This window comes from Saccopteryx bilineata, chromosome 5 (assembly GCF_036850765.1).
Source record: "Saccopteryx bilineata isolate mSacBil1 chromosome 5, mSacBil1_pri_phased_curated, whole genome shotgun sequence".
In the NCBI taxonomy this organism is placed as follows: Eukaryota; Metazoa; Chordata; class Mammalia; order Chiroptera; family Emballonuridae; genus Saccopteryx; species Saccopteryx bilineata.
Genome location: NC_089494.1, coordinates 212,564,489 through 212,588,176, shown reverse-complemented (window position 1 = coordinate 212,588,176; position 23,688 = coordinate 212,564,489). Strand labels below are relative to the sequence as shown.

Here is a 23,688-nt window from a genome sequence, read left to right as displayed (position 1 = left end):
GAAGATACAAACAAGCGGAAACATATGCCGTGTTCATGGATAGAAAGAATAAACATTACTAAAATGTCTATACTACCCAAAGCAATTTATAGATTCAATGTAATTCCTATTAAAATATAAATGGCATACTTCACAGATCTAGAACAAATATTCCAAAAATTCATATGGAACCACAAAAGAACCCGAATAGCCTCAGCAATCCTGAAAATGACAAAGTGGGAGATATCACACTTCCTGAATTAAGTTATACTACAAGGCCATTGTAATCAAAATAGCTTGATATTGGCATAAAAATAGGCATACAGATCAATGGAACAGAACAGAGAACCCAGAAATAAACTCATGCCTTTATGGTCAATTGATATTTGACAAAGGAGGCAAGGGTATAAAATGGAATAAAGACAGTCTCTTTAATAAATCGTGTTGGGAAAATTGGACAGATACATGCAGAAAAATAAAATGACCACCAACTTACACCACTCACAAAAATAAACTCAAAATGAATAAAAGACTTAAATGTAAATCACAAAACCATAATAATCCTGTTAGAAAACATAGGCAGTAAACTCTCTGATATCTCTCATAGCAATATTATTGCCGATTTATCTTCACAGGCAAGTGAAATAAAGGATAAAAATAAATAAATGGGATTATATCAAACTATAAAGCTTTTGCACAGCAAAAGACACCATTAACAGAAGTGAAGTCCTTAGAAAGTAAAAAAGAATGAACTCCAGAACAAAAGTAGAGGCATTGCCCATTAACAGGAGTAAGGATATTTCTTCCATTAAAACAAGAGAAAAATGAGTCCAGGTGCAGGTAGGTTGAAAATTTAAGAGAGTTCCCCCATAATGGCTTTTCTTCTCTCCCGGTTGTTTCAATTAAGGAAAGTGAGGTAATCAACTGGAAGAAGTGAGAAGGAGGAAGGGACTTGAAGAAGCCTAATCCCAAGTGGGGATCCAAACTAGTTCCATATAAGCCCTAAAGAAATAGGTGGCCTCAGCACCATGGCCAAGTGTTTATCATAGTCAAGGTATCCCACTGGAAACACAATCATCTGAACCACAGCACCATAACCAAGACCCTGAGAGTTACTGGCGATGATCACATAGCCAAACAACTGGAATTACTAGAAATATTTGGTCCAGAAATGCTCACTCCCACTCCAAAGAACTTTTATACAGGCATACCTTGGATATATGCATGTTCAGTTCCAGATCACCACAGTAAAGCAAGTACAACAAAAAAATGAGTCATGATCTTTTTGCTGGTGCAGGGTCTTGTCTTCAAGTTGTAAAAGACGCAACACCTGTGAAGCTCAAAAAAGCAAAGCGCAGTAGAACAAAATACACCTCTGTATCCTCCAGCCCACAATCCCAGCCTCTTTCCCTTCTCCCCCCACTCTTAGTAAATGAACTTGCCCAATATTTACAGAATAAACAGAAGTCATCAAATTGACTCCTTCAATTTACTGCCACCATATCTACAAATCTACTTGTATCTGGTCCTATCCTCTTTTTTATTCCTGTTACAATGGGCCAAACAAAGACCAATTCTACCATTTGTGCTCTAGAGACTGAAACATTTTGCCTTCCAGAGCTTTTATGCCTGCAGGGCCTTCCTGGAGCCTACAGCTTTTATTCCTTCATTAATTAACTGCTGAATTTTTCAAAAGGCTGAGTTGTCTACAGACATCATAGCATCCAGGTCCACCTCTTAACCTTCCATTTACTTCTCATTACTCTAATGACAGTACATGAGTACTCTCATGTATTCTTAATTTAGCTTTCATCCCCATGACTAATTTCTTGATTCACCAATGACCTACTTGTTGCTAATTTAAATGGGTATATTTTAGTCATTATTGTACTTAACCTTTTAGCAACTCTCCACAATTTCATCACTTGGTCATTCTTGAAGAACTCTCTTACTTTGCCTTGTGTAAAACCACCCTCTTCAAGTTTTTCTTGGAGGTGCTGCTCCTTCTCAGTGTCTTGTACTAACTTCATCTCCACCCAGACTTCAAGACATTGGCCTTTGGCATGGCTGAATCTTAGGCATCATTTGTTCTCACTTTACATTAGAGATAGAAATTCACAGCCAACTAGTTCAATACCTCACTGTCAGTAAATACCCAATAAATATTTGTTTGAATAATTATAAGACTAGAATTCAATTTGACTTAGGTTAAAGGGTTGGGGACATATTGTGAAATTAGCCACTAAAACAAGCTCCAAGACAAGAATTTCTCCCCACCTCACCTCAAATTGTCAGAAAAGAGTTTTTTTGTCCAAAGATCATCCAAAGGCAACTGTTTAGCTAGAACCTGTCTCTGCACAAATTCATGAAAGACAAGCTGATCTGCAAAGTACTCTCCTGTCCAAAGAACCTAGTCAGCAAAGAGCGACCACAAACAAACTCATCTGAAACAAGGCAACATACAAAGAGTTGCACCATCCAAACTCTTCTAAAAACGGCTGCCTCTATCAAACTCATCTAAAACTAACTTAGCAGAAAAACACTTTCCCTGTCCAAAGTTGGTCCAGTAACAAATGTTCAGTTAAGAAATCACTGAAGCCTGACCAGGCGGTAGCTCAGTGGATAGAGCATCGGACTGGGATGCAGAGGACTCAGGTTTGAAACCTGGAGGTCGCCAGCTAGAGCGCAGGCTTGCCAGCTTGAGCATGGGGTCACTGGCTTGAGCATGGGATCATAGACATGACTCAATGGTCATTGGCTTGAGCCCAAAGGTTACTGGCTTGAAGCTCAAGGTTGCTGGCTTGAGCCCAAGGTTGCTTACTTGACCAAGGGGTCACTCACTCTGCTGTAACCTCCCTGGTCAAAGCACATATGAGAAAGCAATCAATGAACAACTAGGGTGCCACAAGGAAAAATTGATGCTTCTCATCTCTCTCCCTTCCTGTCTGTATGTCCCTATCTGTCCCTCTTTCTGTCTCTCTCTCTGTCTTTGTCACGAAAGAAGAAAGAAAGAAAGAAAGAAAGAAAGAAAGAAAGAAAGAAAGAAAGAAAGAAAGAAAGAAAGAAAGAAAGAAAGAAAGAAACCATTGAGGAATAATTAGTAAACAAAGAGCCAACCCATCTAAAAATACACACAAAAAAATTACTGAAAAGTAATTTCATCGGTCTTGCCTTTCCATATAATCTCTCTAATGCACCTATTAAGCCAAAAATTGTCCCATCCAAAGCTCCTCTTAAAACAGCAATTCAATCAGTAGCTTGCTCTACAAAAATTCATAGAAAACTCCTTAGTCAATCAAACTTTCTTATATCAAAGTATTTTCTAAAAGCTGCTATTCATTTTTAAAAAAAGAACTCATATATCTTCACCTTATCCAAAATTTTTCCAAAGACACACCCAAAATTTTCTGATCACACCAATCTCATCTAAATCCACTTATCAATAAGATTTGGACAAACTCAACCTAATCAAAATTAACCTTTCACTTCTGTGCTCTTCTATCCAAACCCACATTCAGATAAGTTTCATTTTCAAGCTCTCACCCTCAAACACAAACCACTACTATAACTTCCATTGCCCCCGCTACAACTACTTCTAGAGCATCTTCTACCACCACCACATCTGCAACTCTAGCTATAATTCCCACACTAACATCCGCTATCACCAAAAAAAAAACACCACTCCATGCTATAACAGCCTAGAAGCTGGCACCTGTATCAACTATTCTGAAACAAAAACATATCCCTATGATGGCACCCAACCAACTCTTCATTAAACTCCTTATGGTACCACCAAATCATACAGTGACCTTTCATTTGACTTTGAAACAATGTATTTTCCTGATAACTTCTACAAAATGGAAAGTAATTATCAATCAGCAGTATTATATTAACTTCGAAACTACATAAATTCCAAACAGCATTCCAGAACCTTATCTAAGCCATCACACCATGATTTAAACACAGGAATCATGCATTAATCACTTACACTAGTCCTGCATCTCTTATCCCTCCCCTCAGCATTCTCATTTGTTGCCATTTACAGGCCAGGCTTTCCCAATCAAAGAAATCATCTGCAACCAAGCTTAAGTTTTACATCTATATGCGGGCACTTCTAATATTGAGTGGAAATTTTTCTACATAAACAGCATACAAGGTTACTACACTATATAAACCGCTAAAGTTATCTAATGCACAGTGTGCTCATGGATATGTGGGCATCTTTCTGAGGAAATAATGGATAGATTCAACCAGATTCTCAAAAAAGTGCATAACCCAAAGAAACTTAAAACTAAAACCAACATGAAAGATCAAGAGATGTCTAGATCTACAGAGCTAAGAGATGTCACCTATAGTTCATAAAACACTTTAATGAATCCTGATATCCTAAGTCATTTCAGAAAATAAATTACTTCACCGCTTTTGTTGATGTCTCTTAGTTTTAGAATGATTTAGAAATTTTTTTCCTTGGATAGTACATGTTTCTTGACACCCAACTCCATAATTATATTATTGCAAGTTATCTGCTTTCAGACTTAACATTTCTTGTCTAAGAAATTACTCAGCCTTCTTAATTTCCCTTGTTTATTTTGGTCATATCCCACTGCCGGCTTAGTTTCTGAGCGAGGGTGTGTCCCATTCCAACTTGGGTTTGAGAGTATGTCTGCAACAGGCAAGCTATGCACAGTCAGTCCCAGAATTACCTAAAGCCCAGACAGTCACAATCAGTGACTCAGTTCAAATGAGCTATTCACTAGCACTGTACTTTAGACTGGTAATAGAACTCAAGTCTCTTTATCTAAGCCCAGGAACAACAGTGGCCTAAAACTTAATTCAGCTTTTACAAAAAAAAAAAAAGTAAGAAAGCCCCTCATCCTACACATTGATTGAAAATAATGCCCAGAGGAATTAGGGCTCCCCAGAGTCACTGGCTCCTGTCCAAACAGTGAGACTTGAATATTTCATGTCCTCCCTAGCAAAATGTAAGCTCCAAGAGGGCAGGAATCTTTCTCCTTTCCATTCACTGTTTTATTCCCAGGGACAAAAACTATGCTAACCGTACAGAGAGTGAATATATATTAAGTAATGAGTGGGAAGAAAGAATGGACTAAATAAAAGAATGAATAAGTATGTCTATGAAAGCCAATTGCTTCCCTTGCACATCCTTCAGCACTTATGTTTCATTGTTCCTCTCAATATTCACCCCCTTTACTGTGCTGTTCTTTGTGCTGTCAATCATATTTAGTCTCCAAATCCACTTAAAGCTCCATCTCTTTCCTGAAGTCTTCCTTCAACACAACTCCCTATAGAGCATACCTCTATATACCATTTATTCATCAGCATGCAGTGATTACCTGGTGCTTTGCAATGTTAATGTTAGTAACATAAAAGTCACAGATAAATATAAGACAAGACTTCAGAAACTCCCCATCTAGTTCAAGAGAAACATACAATAGGAAAATAATGAAGGATAAAATAATGTATCCTTCATATAAAATAATGTATAATCAAGAGCCAAAATAAACCTGACCAGTGGTGGTACAGTAGAGAGAGCATCAGCCAAGATGCTGAGGTCCCTGGTTTGAAACCCTGAGGTCACCGGCTTGAACACAGGGTTGCTGGCTTACAAGCAGAATCATCAACATGATCCCAAGGTCATAGACATGAAGCTCAAGGTCACTGGTTTGAGCAAGGGCTTACTGGCTTGGCTTGTACTCCACACCCATCAAGGTATATATGAGAATTAATCAATGAACAACTAAAGTGAAGTAATTACAGAGTTGATGCTTCTCATCTTTCTCCTCCCTCTCTCTCTCCTGTTCTTCTCTCTCCCTCTAAAAAATCAATTTAAAAAGAAAAGACATCTTTCTTCATTAAAAAAAAGAACCAAAATGAGTAACAAAAACATTACAGGAAATTAAAACTAGGTGTCCCTCTAACCCTGTCTTCCACTGCTACCCTACCCCATTCAGTTCCAGTGACAGGAAACAATAGCATCACTCCCTCCTGTCTAGACCCTTGGTCTATCTGATGCTCTCCTTAAGGTCTTAATAAATTTCTTTTTATTTTTTAAACTATATCTCAAGTGCCACCTCTTATCTAAGCCTTTTCTACCTTTCTGCTCCCAACAAAAGTAAACACACTCTCCTTCATGCCTCTGTATACTCTTAGTATTGCACTTATGAAGAATACAATTACTTGTTAACCCTGGCCAGCGAGCTCAGTGGTAGAGTGTTGGTCCAGCATGTGGAAGTCCCGGATTCAATTCCTGGCCAGGGCACACAGGAGAAGCACCCATCTACTTCTCCACCTTTCCCCCTCTACTTTCTCTCTCTCTCTCTCTTCCCCTCCCACAGCCAAGGCTCCATTGGAGCAAAATGGCAAGAAGGCTGAGGATGGCTCCATGGCCTCCACCTTAGGCACTAGAATGGCTCTGGTTGCAATGGAGCAACGTCCCAGGTGGACAGAGCATTGTCCCCTAGTGCGCATGCCGGGTGGATCCCAGTCAGGCGCATGTGGGAGTCTGTCTCTGCTTCCCCGCTTCTCACATCATAAAAAATACAAATATATATATATAATTACTTGTTAACCATTGCATTTTCCCTCAAATTTATTGAATTTTAAAACATATGTATCCTTCATCACAGTACTTCTAGAAATAATACTTACAGAAATACTCCCACATGTGTGAAAGATATATAAGAATATTCATTGTGCCACTTTTACTATTATAAAATAAAATGGAAATGGATTAAATATTATCAAAAAATGTAATATAATGTAACCATTAAATAAATGAAATAAATCTAAATGTTCAGGTAAATAAAGTTTTCGTTTTTAGTAAACAATAACTTGCAGAGCAATATGCATAATTGGCATCATTTTTTTTTACATAGTTATATTTTGATGTTTGAAGTACACATGCATACATACATCATAAAGCAGCTACATCTGGAAAGTCATTTGGGAAGGAGATGGGGTAAAGAAGGACTTTAATTTTTTTAATTGTCTGTACTTTTTTAAAATTACACAAGGCATGTCTTCCTGAAATAATCTCTATTCAAATGGTAGACATTGAGTAATACGATGTCTGCAGCTAATAACTCACCTAATGAAGTGTTAGGAAATGAAAGAAACCAAATGATTTCACAGCTGAGTCCTGATTGGTCTCTCAGTTTCCAGCCTCCTGGAGTTCAGTTTAAATTCCTTCTACAAACTCACAACTCATCAAAAGGTAAAATTGTTCACCACAAGAACTGGAGAAATCAACTGGACTTTGAAGATTGTTTCTCCTGTACATTTTGCCTAGTGGAGAGAAAGGTAACATTAATTGACCATGTTTCAAATAGAACATTCCTTTTTTATTTTAAGTATCATCTTTTCTCAAAAGGAAAAAAAAAATGTGTGAAAGGCTAACACTATATTGTTGCTACAGGTAGTAATTTGAAACATGAAGACTACGTTTCTACTGTTTTGTCTTCTGGGATCAACTCAGTCATTACCAGTAAGTGCAATATGTTTATTTTATATACCAACCAGTCTTAACAGCATCTTAATTGCATACCTATCTCTCTTCCTGCCCTCTATTGAAAGTGTTCTGTGCTATGACCAATTCCCTTGGTTTCCTATTTTTATTTTTCAAGGTGAAAGATGATAAACTAATAAAGTGTTAGCGCATATTTCAAAGTACTTACATTTCTAAAATGTGTCCACTCTATTGTGGTAGAATGTTTATCATTTTGGCAGAACAGTAGGATAGAAATTAGGAAAGAAAAGAATGCTTTATTGTATCCACTCAAAATAAATGATTATTTTATTTTCCAAAAAGATTTTAAGATTCTTTTTTTTTTTTTTCCTTTTTTTTTTTTTTTTTTTCCTCTTTTTCTGAAGCTGGAAACGGGGAGAGACAGTCAGACAGACTCCCGCATGCGCCCGACCGGGATCCACCAGGCACGCCCACCAGGGGCTACGCTCTGCGCACCAGGGGGCGATGCTCTGCCCCTCCGGGGCGTCGCTCTGCCACGACCAGAGCCACTCTAGCACCTGGGGCAGAGGCCAAGGAGCCATCCCCAGCGCCCGGGCCATCTTTGCTCCAATGGAGCCTTGGCTGCGGGAGGGGAAGAGAGAGACAGAGAGGAAGGAGGGGGTGGGGGTGGAGAAGCAAATGGGCGCTTCCCCTATGTGCCCTGGCCGGGAATCGAACCCGGGTCCCCCACACGCCAGGCCAACGCTCTACCACTGAGCCAACCAGCCAGGGCCTTAAGATTCTTTTTGCAATTATTTTCTCATGATTAAAAAGGTAAACTACATTTTCTGAGTTTTCTAATTGGAAACATAAAACATCTAGATTAAACTGTAAAAGACGACCAAATCGTGCAATTACAAGGGAATATTACAAATAGTTTGTAACTTTTGACTTAGAACATTTTATCATAAAATGTGTTTATACATAAAGGAATTTTGGGGGGAAAAATGAACACTTGCATTTAAACACACACTCCAATTGTCCTTCAATATTTTATAGACATACAGATGGGTAATTTGGGCCTCTAAGTGGACTTCCGTTTGACTATTTGACATGCTTGAGTGTGATCATTAAGAAAGTAATTAGAATATATTTGCAATGAAATAACAGAACACAAAAGAACCATTTTAGGTAAGCCTCAAGCCTACTTGACACTTTCACAGTCATCCATACTATCACCAAATATTTACTGGAAACTCTACAAATTACATACTGTGCTAGTTGGTATTCACTAGCCTAGTAGATACTAATAAATAATTTTTCAAAAGAAATGTTAAATAATAAGTTATAACTATGATTAGTCCTATGAAGAAGATGAAGAGGGTGATCTTGTAGGAAGGGAATGGAATAGACATGAATAAACAACCTCCTTCTTATTTCATTCCAAATGATACATATGTCCTTCTGGGAAAAAAAAAAAAAAGTTAATCTACAAAAATTCAATTCTTAAACAGGGTAAATTAAGAAGTTAATTTTTTTTTTTTGTAAAGCATGGATTTTTCCACTTCACCAAATAAATTTATCAACAGGGTCTCCCTAGTGTATTTAAATTACCGCAGAATTTGTAGAAACTCAAGAGAAATAACATTTTCCAGGAGCACCACTATCATTCAAGGTAGACTGAGGGGTAGTATGCAGGTCACTGCATAAACTAACAGGCAACAATGTGAGAGCGGCTGGACGGTTAGTGCAGGGTATGTGAGAGGTGGCAGACACTAAGGTAGCTATTGGGTGGTAGTAACCAACACATGCCTGATATGTTTTTATTATTTTCAAGTGAATTTATTGAATTATCAGAAAGGCATAAAAATGAGTCAATTTGTAAAAGTAGACACTTAAAGCAGCCTAACCCTATTTTCAGTAAATCAAGTTTGGGAATAGTGTGCCCACTGGTGGTGGGACAAGTCGCATATTCAAGAGAGTGGGCCTCAATAAGAAAGTAAACTCAAGCAAAGACTTGAAGCGGGTGAGGGAGTGAACCAGTGTCTGGGGAAAGAGCGTTCAGACAGAGGGGACAGATGGAGGTGAGGCTCTGAGGCAGGGGTGCGCCTTTCCTTTCGCAGAGACGCCCCATAGCTGATGGCAGTAGACAAGCAAGCGAGAAAGGGAAATGAAATGAAACCAGAGTCAGAGAGGCACCCGGCCCAGGGCATGAGAGCCTTGTAGGCCCCTGGAGGGTCTCTGGCTCTTACTCTGAGTGAGAATGGAAGTCAGTGCAGGGCTGGAGCAGAGGAGTGAAGGGACCAGACCATTGTTTTCAAAGGACCCCTCTGGCTACCACACTGACAATAGACTGTAAGGAATGAAAAGAAATTTGCAGAATTTAAACTTACATACCTTAAAGATTATAGGGACTGCTAAGAATAGACAATGCCTATCTTACCTCTTACAACTGAGAGAAAAAGTCCAAAGTGAAACCAAGCATTAGCGGCAGCTCCAGGGTACCGCCAAGTGACCCAAGGGCACATGCTGAAAAGCCACACCACAGGGCTCTCCCAGATGCAGGCAACTACAAAGGCTAACAGGGGTCTAGCCAGGGAGCATCCACCTGAATACAGAAGGAGTAATGAGGGAAGCCAAGGGGTGGATTCACTTCTCCAAGGACCAAGAGCACTTGCGGGATCTTAGTACTGGCTCTGCCACTCATCATGTCACCTAGGGCTTTGCCTGTCTGGGCCTCATTCTCCTCATCTTTAAATAAAACTATACAAATATATCATACAGATAGCAAGCACATTTTCACCCCTTAATTTCAGCAATTCTTAACACTCTGGCCAGGAAAGGGTCTTTTACCTCCATTACAGAGCGTGACTTGTCAGACACCAGGCAAAAGCAGAAAGATTCATGAAAATGCACTAAGAATTATGACCCCGTCCCTTCAAGCACGGGGGTAAAGCAAGTGTGTACAGAATTAAGGGGCAGACTATGTGTGTCATGCCCTGAAAAAAGAAGAAGGTAGTTACAGGGAAGAAGTGGGAGGTAGGAACCACCAGACACCCACATGCCCTGCCCCACGTGTCTTCCTCCCCACTTCACACTTCCTGGGCTGGCATTTTTCCACGCTGCAATTCCTCTTCTGTCATGCACAAAATGTCCCAGGAAATTACACCTGCTCCAAAACACACAGAGGCTAAAGACACATTTTTGCATTTGAGACAACTTGTTACATCCAGGAAGTAAATAAATACAAAACCTCAAACACAGTCCTGCCTCATCAAATATTTATCACAGATGCAGCTCCACCCTGCTTTGGGACTTCCTCCAACACAGCTGGTTCCGGATCAGACAACCCTACTGAACCAACAGCAGCCAAATCAGGTAAGAGTTCTCCAGGAGGGAACATCTGCAGACCAGCGAAGGAAACCTGGTGAGGCTAGTGGATTTAAAATCAAGATTTACACAGTTTCATGACTAAACAAGAGAGAAAGGCTTTCATTTTGGGAAAAAGGTAAAACAAGAAACAATACATTTTTTCTGACAATTTTGAGTCAAGAAAGTAAAGCATCCCCATTCTTTATTCTTTTTGTTTGAATAATAATTTGTTTTAGCAATCAAATATAGTCAACTTAGATAAGCAATAACTGCACCTGTTGGTAAGGTATGGTCATCTAGGCGTTCATGAAACTGTGACATGTCACATGCGGTCTTTGCCAGAGCTAACAGGGATTGAGGGGTAGTCTATAAAAACAACTGCAGATTTCCTCAAGTTCTGTTGTTTTTGATGAGCTAATTGTCACGGTGAAGTCTGTTTCTTCAAAGCATATTGAAGTACTTTTGAAACCTGCTTTGTCTCTTAGCTGCTACCCTTCTTCCCACTCCAAGCCTTCCTCTGGTCTAAAGGCCCCACTTACCTCCATCTAGATCTTGTGAAACGTAAAGTCTAAAGTTTGTTTTTAATCTAGAACATTATGGAACACTGATGTCATAAACCTCTTTCTCTCCTTAGAGAACCTGAAGCTTATACAATTTGGAAATACTCTTAAAAGAAAAGAATTAAAAAAATTAGATATGTAAAATTAAGTATTAAAGTGAATGATTCATAATGAGATGAGAAATAAGAACACACATTTTTTAAGCTGATAAATACTATAAACTGAACAGCCCACTAAGGTGCCTCCTAGGGCCATGGAAGGGGACAACACTAGTGAGAGGCCCAGAAGCACCACCGGCATTTACCTGCACGGCAAATCCACCTCTGATAGGAATGCAAGTTAAGGATGTCCACCATTGACAGGTTTTGAAAACAGACAACCTCTCATCTCATATATCAATTTCAATGCCCTGCAGGTCTTCCCTTCTTTAAGTCTGATACCATTGACACACGTGCTCACACTGGGGTCAGATCTGCAACTGGTAAGTACCTTTTTATATCAGTTTAATATCCACTGTTAAGTAAATATAATACCTACTGTTGAGTGCGTGTATATACATGTGTGTGTGCACAAATGTACACATATACACTTGTTCATTGTAGACCAGTTGAAAGAGAAAAGACAAGTCAGAGAGCTAAATGCTATTCAATATATTGTAAAAATTTTCCTTAGCAAGAGTCTCTAAAGTAATTATAATTTTCAAGCCTTTACTTCTTCAGTTCTTCTCATCTCTTCTCCAAGTTCCTCTCTCCATTTCTTCACCAGTCCTTCCTCTCTGCCCCCCACAACACCCCTACATCCACCCAAACACTATAACCATTATCTTCCCTCCAACAACACGAGCAAACCAGAAGGGATAAAAAGATTTTCTTTTTTTATATAGACTATTTGTATAGTTATTTAAACAATACATTTGTTTAAGTTCCTCTCTTGATTAAAAAAGATTTTCATCCAGTGATCAGATTTATATATAATAATAGATCATATGAAGACTAGATATTTTATTTTGACCCTCACACTTTTAATGGGAATACCTGTGAAAATCATTCTTCCTAAGAAAACCATCAGAAAAATTCCAGGAATCCTTGCTGTTATTGCCAAAAAGGAAAAGCCAGAATGAAATCACCTAAGTAGTTGTCAAAGAGAATAGTTAAAGCCAAAGAAAAATTTCATATGGAAAAAGTTGGACAACATATGGTTGTACTAACAAGTCTTTGAACTTCATCTCTGTATCTAATTCTAAATGCAATACCGTATTCTATACATGTGCATAGCAATTTTTCTATTTAACATTTACATTTGGTAAATACACATTAGTTTCTGAATGTTCAAACTGAAACAACACAATGAAAATCTTATTCTTTGCCTTACAGCTAAACCCTGCTGCAAAGATGGCACCTGCTGCCCACACCCTCCCACTGACCTTGGGGGGATTAAACGTACAACAGCAGCTGCAACCACAAGTAAGTTCAACGATGGGACTTTGGTTTACCACTGGGGAGCATTTTCTCTGAGGAGAAAGCCTTAAGGGAAAGAAAGAATTCTTTCAAGTTGCGTAAACATTTTACCCGGATAATTTGCAGAGGGATGGTCTACAGAACATGGAACATTCTTTGGCACTTTAGTTCTTGCTGAAAGTCAGGAAAGCATACCCGGAAAACTGAGCATGCTGCCCCGTAACCTCTCTAGAATACATGTGTAATGAGTAATGGAAAACTGTGAAGAGTTGGGGAAGATGGAAAAGTCAAAAGTATAAGGGGGGAAATTGAGAGGTAGCACAATTTTTCTCTAGCATGTGCTTTCTACTGAAGTCTTCCTGCATGGGCAGAATTATCCCAAATTATAGTTAAGAGTTGAATAAAATTTTAAATTCAGCAAATCTAATCTTCCACTTTTTGTATTCCTTCATCAGGCCCCCTTGAAAGTTCCAAGTAATTTCTAGTTCTTTTGTACTGCCCACCATCATTTGCTTTCAGGAAAAACTCTAGAAGACCCTCTCACACAAAAATATAAAGGACATGTTTAAGGAATCAAACACTTAGGGAACTGTTTGAATTTTAACTATAGACAAACCCTAAATTTTTGTCTTTTTAAAACTTGTTTTATTTGTCTATTTTTTTTTTAGTTTTCTTAAGTAAGAAGGGGTGAGGCAGGGAGACAGACTCCCACATACACCCCAACTGGGATCCACTGAAAACCCCCTACCAGGGGATGCTCAGCCCATCTGGTGCAGCAGCTCCGTTGCTCAGCAACCAAGCTATTTTAGCACTTGAGGTGAGACCATGGACCCATCCTCAGCACCCCAAGCCAATTTGCTCCAACCTAACAATGGCTGCAAGAGGGAAAGAAAAGGAAAGAAGAAAGGAAGGAAGAGGGAGAAGGGTGAAAAAGATGGTCACTTCTCCTGTGTGCCCTGACCAGGAATCAAATTTGGAACACCCACAGGTTGAGCCAATACTCTACCACTGAACAAACCAACAAGGGCCCTGAAACTTCTTTAAATATATTGTTAGTCTCTGGAGAAAAACATAATGATCCCTTTTTGACTGAACTAAGTCATTACGGATAATTTATTCTCCCTATCAGATTATCTAAACCTCACACAGTGGTCTAATTTGTTTTGTAGAAGTTCTATTGTTTATTACATACATTATGCATGGTAATTATAGAGAACTTAAAAAATACAGATGAGAAAAAAAAATTAATTTTAAGCTCCAGTCCCTCTGACTCTATCTTTCCAGAGTCTTCTGCCAGAAACTTGGGTACCTGTCCAAAGCTTCCATTTATCAAAGCAAAGACAATGTGGTTGAGTGAACTTTGTAATCACACGCTGGTCAAACCCCAGCTCTCCACTTGTTACCTGTGCGATGTTGGCCAAGTTACTTACCCACTGTGGCTCACTTTCCTCATAATTTAAAATGGAAGTAAAGTATAGCCTACCTCTAAAACTTTTATAAAGGTTAAATGAGTAAACACACATAAAACACTTAGAACAGTTTTTACCACACAATAAATTACCCAATAAATTTTAGCTATTATTTCAAATAAGTTCACTACCAAAAAACTAATAATTATTTTTCTTGGCCTTGGCTGGTTTGCTCAGTGGTAGAGCATTGGCCCGGCGTATGGATGTCTCAGGTCTGATTCCTGGTCAGAGCACACAGAAAAACGCTTGTCTGCTTCTCCACCCCTCCCCCCCTTGCTTCTCTCTCCCTTTCTCTCTTCCCATCTTGTATCCCTGGATTGATTGGAGCGAGTTGGCCCTAAGCGCTGAGAATGGCTCCATAGCCTCCACCTCAGGCACTAAGAAGAGCTCAGTTGCTGAGCAACAGAGCAACATCCCAGAAGGGCAGAGCATCGCCTCCTAGTAGGCTTGCCAGGTGGATTCTGGTCAGGGCACATGCAGGATTCTATCTCTCTGCCTCCTCTCCTCTCACTGAATAAAAAAAAATTTATTTAATTTCTCCTTATTTTAACATTCATGAATTATTAAATTATGTCATTGCAGTTTTACTTAGACATCTGTGATTTACTGTTTGTATCTTTTATTCCTTCCACCTCATCTTTAAAAAAGAAACTTCAATTTTGCTTTCTCCCAAATCTCAAGTGTTGTTTCCCCCCAACCCACTTTCCCATTGCAACGCTGAGATTAGTTGTTGTTTGTTTGTTTGTTTGTTTTGATCAGTGGTCAAAGATCCAATTGAGAATAAAGCTTTTCCTTAAATGCATAAACTTTTTATCTCTTGTCACTATAGCTATTACTACATCAACTGTCTTAGATAATAATAAAGCTCAGAGTCTATTTCATAAGACTTTCAAATCTTTTGAGGTGGTTACTATTAAAAGTGCCATTGTGATGACTTTCTTGACACTGTGAATTTTTATTGAAAGGAAAATAAATCCTAAACTCTAGTTCTCTTTGACCAATTCTAGGTTAGTTCATAAAGTACTGGAGCACACCAATGCCTCACCCAAATCTTTTTTACTATAAATTCACTAACATTTATGTAGTTGTCAGTGCCATTAAAGTATTTCTCACTTAGTTTTAACAACTCTGTTAGTGCCACGGATTATGGGACAATATTATCCATAACTTCCTTCCAGGGTTCTATTTTAACAGCAAAATTCCCAGGAAATCATTATGAAACTAATTATATATGTTTCAAGAAACTATTATATTTTAAAATATCCATTGTGTTTTCATGTGAAATGCCATACAAAGTAAACACATGCATATTTATCATATTTTATATCATTATTTCTTGGAATAATTTTCAGTTTGAATATAGGTTAAGACCAAAATTATTTTTTAATTATCCAATTTACTAACTTCTACCTCCTAAATATGCTGCCTTGTACTGGTTTCTAGATCTGTCCAGGTCTAATAATTTTTTAAAAAACTGGATGGATTCTGGTCCCCATCCAGCTCTATGAGTCTATATCTATGATTACAGATGACACATTTAGTAACAGATAGTTGTTTAACAAATACTGCTTTTCAAGAAAGTTGATATTCATATCATCTGTCAGAATTTATCTTTGAATATATTTTTTACTAAATATTTACTTTTTTTTCAGATGTTACCTCTTATTGTAGCACAACTTGGAGCCCAGGTAAGGTCATTTTGTATGATTTTTGTTTTAAATCATCTTAGTGTGAAATATTTAATCTTGCTTCAATACACCAGATAATTGTCCAGCTTCCTGTTTACTTTGCACTGTCTGAACAATAATAGCAAGGATAACACTTAGTAAATGCTTATATGTACCAGATACTTTATTATTTATTATGTGCTAGCTCATTTCATCTTCAAAACAACCTTTTATAGACTATTTTTATTGCCAATTTAAAGATGTGTAACTGAAGCAATCAGGCAATCCTTTAAATGTTTAAAAATCCTTTAAATTTATAATGGGATTAATGTAATGAGTAATAATTTAGGGGGTTATTTTTTAATTTCCAATTTACTTATTAACTACAAATATTTCCCCTAAAAATGATACAAACTCTTCCTCTTCTCTCTCCTTATTTTCTTTTATGAAAAGTAATTTTTGAGATCACTGATAAAAATACCAAGGGTCAAGATCAAATGTGAGCATCAGTTGGCAGCTTTTATTTCTAAACACAGAATCAACTATAATATTCATATCAACTCTTAATTCCACATCTGGGTACACATCCTAAGAAAATAATCTGAAATACAGTGAAAATTTATTTACAAATCTATTAATCAAAATAATATTTATAGTACAGAAGAGTATTGGGTGCAAGTTAAATTTTAAAGACAGAACTACAAGTAAACTGTGCAACATAAAAGCAAATACTTTCTGAACATTTAAATACGTCAGTAATAATGATTGCTGAATAATTTTAAAAGAAAGGTAAAATACAAATTATATAAGTGATATCTATTATTCAAAAAATACATGTGTGAAAAGAAAAAGAGAGGGAAAATGCATTACTCTACATAATAGGATTACAGTATAATTTTTTTCTTACTGCTTTCTCCATTTTCCTAGCTTCCTTAAATGTGTTTTTACTACTTAATGATAGAAAATATATAATTTTAAAATACAAAGACCACACATCACTCAAATGATGTTAGTAATGCAATATCTGTAAATGACAAGAGTTTGGTAATGCAAGTCACAAGGCAATTTAAAATTTTATTGAAAATTTAAAAATCTTTTTATAATTCTCAAAACTATTTTAAGTCTTGAAACTATGTTATACATATCTTGCTGTGAATATATTAAAATTTGTCTAATAATTTTTTATTATTTTCCTTTTAGGGTACTATCCTAAGCTCAGAGGAGTTGGTAAAAAAATTTATTTTTAATTACTAATATTTAAAATTCTTTTCAGTCTACCACAATGCTGTTTTAGGTCCTCATATCCATAGTCTCTTTTGACCAAAAATCCTAAACTTGGTGTCTACTGCAACAAAGTGAACATTTGGATAGGTCTTTGCATTAGGTTATCCTGTCCAGCTGGGGCTTTATCACCATTCTCCAGCAACCTTTCCATTAATTTGATCTAGCTTTGGTTTTCCATGTATTGATGTTAGATTCAGTTCCTATCCAAAAAGCCAATGCGTCTTTTTTAACTTTACATTGATCAAAATCTATGGCTATAAATTATTGAAATGCATGCAGATATACAACTATATATATATATTAATATTAATATTTGTTACAGGAAAGATTAGTTCCCTTGACTTAAATTTTCATTTCTTTGGGAAAATATATTATTTTATATATGAATGGACTCCTCCCTATACACATCAACTACTAAAGGGCTTAACCTAAATAACACTTATATCATCATTACTAGGCTCTTCAATGCATTTCCCCGTAAGTCATTTTTAGACAAAAAATGACTTGAATTATGTGGTATCTAAACATGACACAGTAATTAAAAGTTGAGGCAATCTCTGGAAAGACAGTTTTTAACATTTTTTTTCTATTACGTAAAAGGTAGAGCTTTGCTAGATTGTCCATAAGTAAAATAATGGGTTGTTTTGCCAACACTGGTACACAAATACCTACATCTACCAGTTTTTGAGCTAATTCTATAGAATAGGCACCTTAGTAGACCTTTTACATACATTGCTTTTAATCCTCACCAAATTACAAAGTAGAAATTTTTTACCCAACTTTATATATAAAGAAACTGAGGCTCAAAGAACTTAAGCAAATTAAGTTTCAAGGTCCAAAACAGACTGAAAGCCATTTTTTTTATCTACTATGTCAATGATCTCCAATTTTTTTTTAAATAAACCCATAATAACAGCTACATTTTTTTTCTTTTTTTTTATTTAATAATTTTATTTTTTTAATGGGGTGACATCAATAAATCAGGATACATATATTCAAAGATAACAAGTCCAGGTTATCTTGTCGTTCAATTATGTTGCGTACCCATCACCCAAAGTCAGATTGTCCTCTGTCACCTTCTATCTTGTTTTCTTTGTGCCCCTCCCCCTCCCCCTTTCCCTCTCCCATTCCCCCCTCCCCCCCGTAACCACCACACTCTTATCAATGTCTCTTAGTTTCACTTTTATGTCCCACCTACGTATGGAATAATGCAGTTCCTGGTTTTTTCTGATTTACTTATTTCGCAGCTAAATTTTTAAAAATTAATTTTAGAGAAAGAAAGAGAGAGAAAGGGATACAGAGACAGAACCATTAACCTGTTCCTGTATATACCCTGACTGGGGACTGAATTGTCAACCTTGGTGTATCAGGATGATGCTCTAAACACCTGAGCTATCAGGTCAGGACACAGCTATATTTTTTAGGCAGCTAACACATACACAAATACACACACATGTTTCATGAAAATATGTTTACTCTTACTACATGGAATGTACTAGATAATTTATCTTATTTTTTAATGATGGGCACAATCCACCATCTTTATTTGAAGCCTATGGATGTCCTGACTCCCCGTTTGAAAGCTTCTGTAGCTTACTCCTGTGTCTCATCTGGTATAAATTTAATTCTTTTTTTTTTTTTTTTGTATTTTTCTGAAGCTGGAAACAGGGAGAGACAGACAGTCAGACAGACTCCCGCATACGCCCAACCGGGATCCACCCGGCACGCCCACCAGGGGCGATGCTCTGCCCACCAGGGGGCGATGCTCTGCCCCTCCGGGGCATCGCTCTGTTGCGACCAGAGTCACTCCAGCGCCTGGAGCAGAGGCCAAGGAGCCATCCCCAGCGCCCGGGCCATCCTTGCTCCAATGGAGCCTCGCTGCGGGAGGGGAAGAGAGAGACAGAGAGGAAGGAGAGGGGGAGGGGTGGAGAAGCAAATGGGCGCTTCTCCTGTGTGACCTGGCCGGGAATCAAACCCGGGACTACTGCACACCAGGCTGATGCTCTACCACTGAGCCAACTGGCCAGGGCCTAAATTTAATTCTTGCTTCAATACCTCATACACCTAAAACAATGTCTGCCAAACTTCAGTCCAAGACCACCAAATCAGGAGAACATGGAATACTGGTTAAAATGCAGATTTCTGGGTCCTGCCCTCAACCTCCTCAGAATCAAAGGTAGCCAAACCAGCCAATATCAAACTATTTCTTCTTAGCAGGAATTTCTCACAGTAATTTGTTTCTCAGCGTGGAAAAAAACAAGCATGGCAGCAACATCATTCATTACCAGTGTGCAAATCATTAATAGTCCAAGAAAGTGGACTTCCATTGGGCAACCACACGTAACATACAAGTGGCTGAATTGCTAAGAGAAATATTTCTGACTGAACATTCTAATGCCTTTGGAAGATTCACCAAAGGAAACATGAAAGGATGCAAACCATCAGATAGGAACTGATTAATCTACTTGAGTTCATTTTGGCCAATAATTTTTAGTCTCCTAAATTACTTTGTTTTTAAAGTATGGGCAAAAAGAAAGACTATGGGCCTGTCCTGTGGTGGCGCAGTGGACAGAGCGTCAACCTGGAACGCGGAGGTCGCCGGTTGGAAACCCTGGGCTGGCCTGGTCAAGGCACTTCCTGCTCCTCCCCCCCTTCTCTCTCTGTCTCTCTAAAATGAATAAATAAAAAATACAGTTTTTAAAAAAAGACTATGGTTGAGGCCAATAACAGAGATACAGTTTGTCGTAACTGTATAGATTTTCTGCCTGAGTTTCCTTCCAGATGCACCTGGTACCAGCAAAGCATGCCTTATTCGTTTCCCGGTGACCGGCTTGCTTTTGGCTCTCCCTCTGTGAGGGGACTGGAACACAGCACGGAACCCTGGCAATGAAACCAGCATTGGGCTTGGCTCAGGGAGGGAGGCATTTCCTCTGGGGAATGCCCCATCTTTATGCTTTTCTCTGGCTCTACCTTCTCCATCCTGCCATTCTTACCCAAACTTGCTGCCCTCAAAAAAGAAAAGCTGGTTGACTGGCCTTTTAAATGTATTTCTTTAACTCTGTTTTCTGCCTCCTTCCCTCATTCTAGCCAGTGGGCTCGCAAATCTTCACAGGCCTCCTCTTCCAGCCTTTGTTTTCCGGGGCCCTCCTGCCCACCAGCCAGGCTAATCCAGACGCCCAGAACAGAATCCTTCCTGCAGGACAAGCAGGAGTAAATCCGGCTGTCCGCGGGACCTCAGAAAGTCCCTTCCTGACTCCCAGTGACACAGACGACGACTTTGAAGTGACCACCCCTGCAGGAATCCAGAGGGGCATCCACATGCCTGAAGAAACCACCACTGGGTCCCCACCTGGTAAGTTCTCCTAGCCAGGAAAATGCCCCTGGGTCACGGACGTCATCCACAGAGTAGGGGAGAGGAGTTCTTTGTCTTGGCTTGACAAATACAGTCAAGCCTTTCCTCACTCGCAGTGGACTGCTGCAATGTGAGGGACTATTTTTTTCTGGGTCACCATCCTTATCCGCTAGACTCAGAAAGAAGACATTTAATTGGTGGCATAACATACTTTCCACCTTAGGTCAGAGCTGGAAATATTTGGACACAGACTTCACTCTCCTTTGCGCAACTCAAACACACTGGCCCACAGAAGACGCAGTTAATCAATACCACACGCTTTTCCGCTCACCGAGCTTGGACGAGCCTCAAAACCTCCCTCATTTCATGTTACCAGCTTCGCCAGTAACACACTGGAGTGAGCACGCAGATGAACCCAGGAGCTGTTCTCAGGCGGCACTTAAAAATGTCGCCAAAATAAGCTCTTCTAGCATTAACAAGCAAAGATAATAGTTTAACAAGTGTGGATGTCTAGAACCAAGTGTCCTTGGAGATAACAAAAGAAAGATTTGATATTGAGACCTTTCTCCTAGAAAAGAAATTTTGATGTCAGGTTAAAATGGTTACATTCAATATACTTTTACCTCATTTAAAATGTGTTTTCTTTTCTTCCAGGAATTCAGTAAGCTGTTGCAAATGTTTTCAACTAAACCACCCTAATGTGGTGATACATATAAGTCTTTTTCATTGATCAAATTATGGAGATAAATTGAGACACACTGGAGCATATCAGAAGAAATTAAGTCTTAGTTAACTAAAAACTTTCTTGAAATTTCAGAAAACATGTTCTTCCTAGAAAATACTGACTTCTAAATAAGAACAATTAAACGGATGATTTGTCTTTGAAAAGTAACAATATGCCATCTTAGATATGGAAAATACATATGTATATTAAAACATATTTTGAAAACTGAGTTTTTCTTCTTTGGGGATGGAAGAAAGTTAGACCCTGTCAGGAACTGCATCACCCCAGGACCCTAGGATGATGCTCAGGTCTAGAACCGCCTTGGCACGTAGACAGTACCACAGTCATGGGAGTAGCACCCAGCAATGGAAGGAAATTTTCTGGTTTCCTCACAATCACCTTGTGACTTACTCTCTCAAAGAACAATGTCATATTGTTTATCTTCAAGCTACTTATATACAGAGCTAGTGATTATGATGCTTAACGTTAATTTGTGTATGTCTGAGAATGAGAAATGACAGTGATAAAAATTATCATTAAAGGTGATACTCTTGCTTCTTACACCTAAAAAGTAGAATTTAATCTGGGTTAAACTTGTAACTTAGACCATTACAGTTCACTCAAAGTGGGAGAGGGTGAAAGAAATTAATACAAACTACATATGACCCCCACAAATGAAAGATGCAGATAACTTTAATAACATGTCTCAGTATATTTGAGTCAACCTCAGTATGGAACACACCCAAATATACACTTATGGAATATATATATCTAAGTTTTTAGAAGGTTAAAGATTTATTGATCACAGTGTTTCAGATTTGCAGAATCCAAATGACATTTATGAATTGTCAAGACTTTCACAGCCAAATGAGAATAAATTAAGATTCAATTTTCCAAAAATCTTGCATCATTAGTGTCACATGATACTAATTAAAAGTGCTATCAGAAGACTTCCTACATAGCCCTCTATCAAAGAACTATATACCAGTGTATTCTTCTGAGCCTCACTTTTCTTATCTGTAAAATGGGGAGCAAAGAAAAACAAACCTGTCACAGATATCCCACAAGGTTAATATGATGATCAAACTAGATAATACATGAAAGTGTTTTGCAAACTCCAAACAACTATAAAATTTTTTTTTGGTTTACAATACCCTTCAAACCAGCTGAAATGATCTCTCCTCCCAGCCCCATGCTTTCTCCTAGTACTTCTGTACTTCTTCACTGTCCTTTGGTTATTACTGTGCTATGCGATTACCACCATCTAGACCAGATGTCTTTCTGGTATGTGCTACTCAGGGAACCTGAAGACTTCTATAAACTACAGGCGCAGACTATTTTAAGGACGCAGTTTTTATTATTAACTCCCACATGTGGACCTTCTTAAGACAGATCTATCTGAGAGCATGCTCTTTCCTTCCTCTCCTTTAATACTCACTCTTGTCCCACATTACAAAGAATGATTTATGTCTCATCCATCTATGACTGATCCACGATCTAAAACTTCTCTGTCATAGAAAACCTCCAGGACACAAAATAAAGGAATTTCAAATATTGGTGCTGTTGTTAAGAATGAGAATGGTCTTTTGCAACTCAGGCAGTTTCTTGTTCTTCGCTTTCAACAAAATTGAATGAGAACCTACGGAAATTACAGATGGTTGATCACTGAAAACAAATTTGATGGTATAAGTGAAAACTAAGAAATTAAAAATGCTTAGTTATTTATTTTAAAATGTCAATAATACATAAATTACATGTTAATACAAAAACATGTTTTAAATTAAATATAAATTTTTAAAATGTTGGTGAGGATGCTTACATTGAATTAACAAAAAGTAACTCAATATTGTTACAGAGACAATGACTACTCAGAGACCACATGGAATGCACCAAGGGGCCTGGGGGAGCCCTCCTCATAATCTCTTGTACAGGTTTATGAGAACTGCCCTGACCCCCAATCCTTACGGGTATTTATTGATACACACAAAATAGAAGCAGGAACAAGAATGAGGTGAGGAAATCAGGAAAGGGAATGTTTTTAGAGCAGATTAAAGGGCAAGCAGAAGTAGCTCAAATGTCCCCACCTATTAATTAGTCAGAATTGCTAATTCTGTCCCTACTGTGCTGTGTTCAGCTCAGTACTGTGTTCAGTACTTTCATCAGTAAAGCCACTGAGGCCTTTGCCTCAGGGCACAGTACTCTGTCCCTGTTCTAAGTTCCTCTTTAGAGCCTCTACAAATATGGCTTATAGGCCTAAATAAATATAAAATGCAAGTGATGAAATTTTTATAATATAACATAGGTAAAAATCTAGGTGACTTTGGGTTTGGTGGTAACTTTTTAGATACAAACCAAAAGG

General features: G+C 38.1%; 1 protein-coding gene across 1 annotated transcript; it reads left to right on the top strand.

The window, feature by feature from the left end:
- The first annotated feature begins 7,429 nt into the window (after positions 1-7,429).
- AMTN (amelotin) lies at positions 7,430-21,377 on the top strand. The gene is made up of 8 exons (XM_066232875.1): positions 7,430-7,483; positions 10,736-10,822; positions 11,792-11,857; positions 12,750-12,839; positions 15,955-15,990; positions 17,170-17,196; positions 20,341-20,605; positions 21,260-21,377. Exons 1-8 carry the CDS (start codon positions 7,430-7,432, stop codon positions 21,268-21,270), a joined length of 636 nt encoding a protein of 211 aa, XP_066088972.1. The 3' UTR covers positions 21,271-21,377.
- The last annotated feature ends 2,311 nt before the right edge of the window (positions 21,378-23,688 follow it).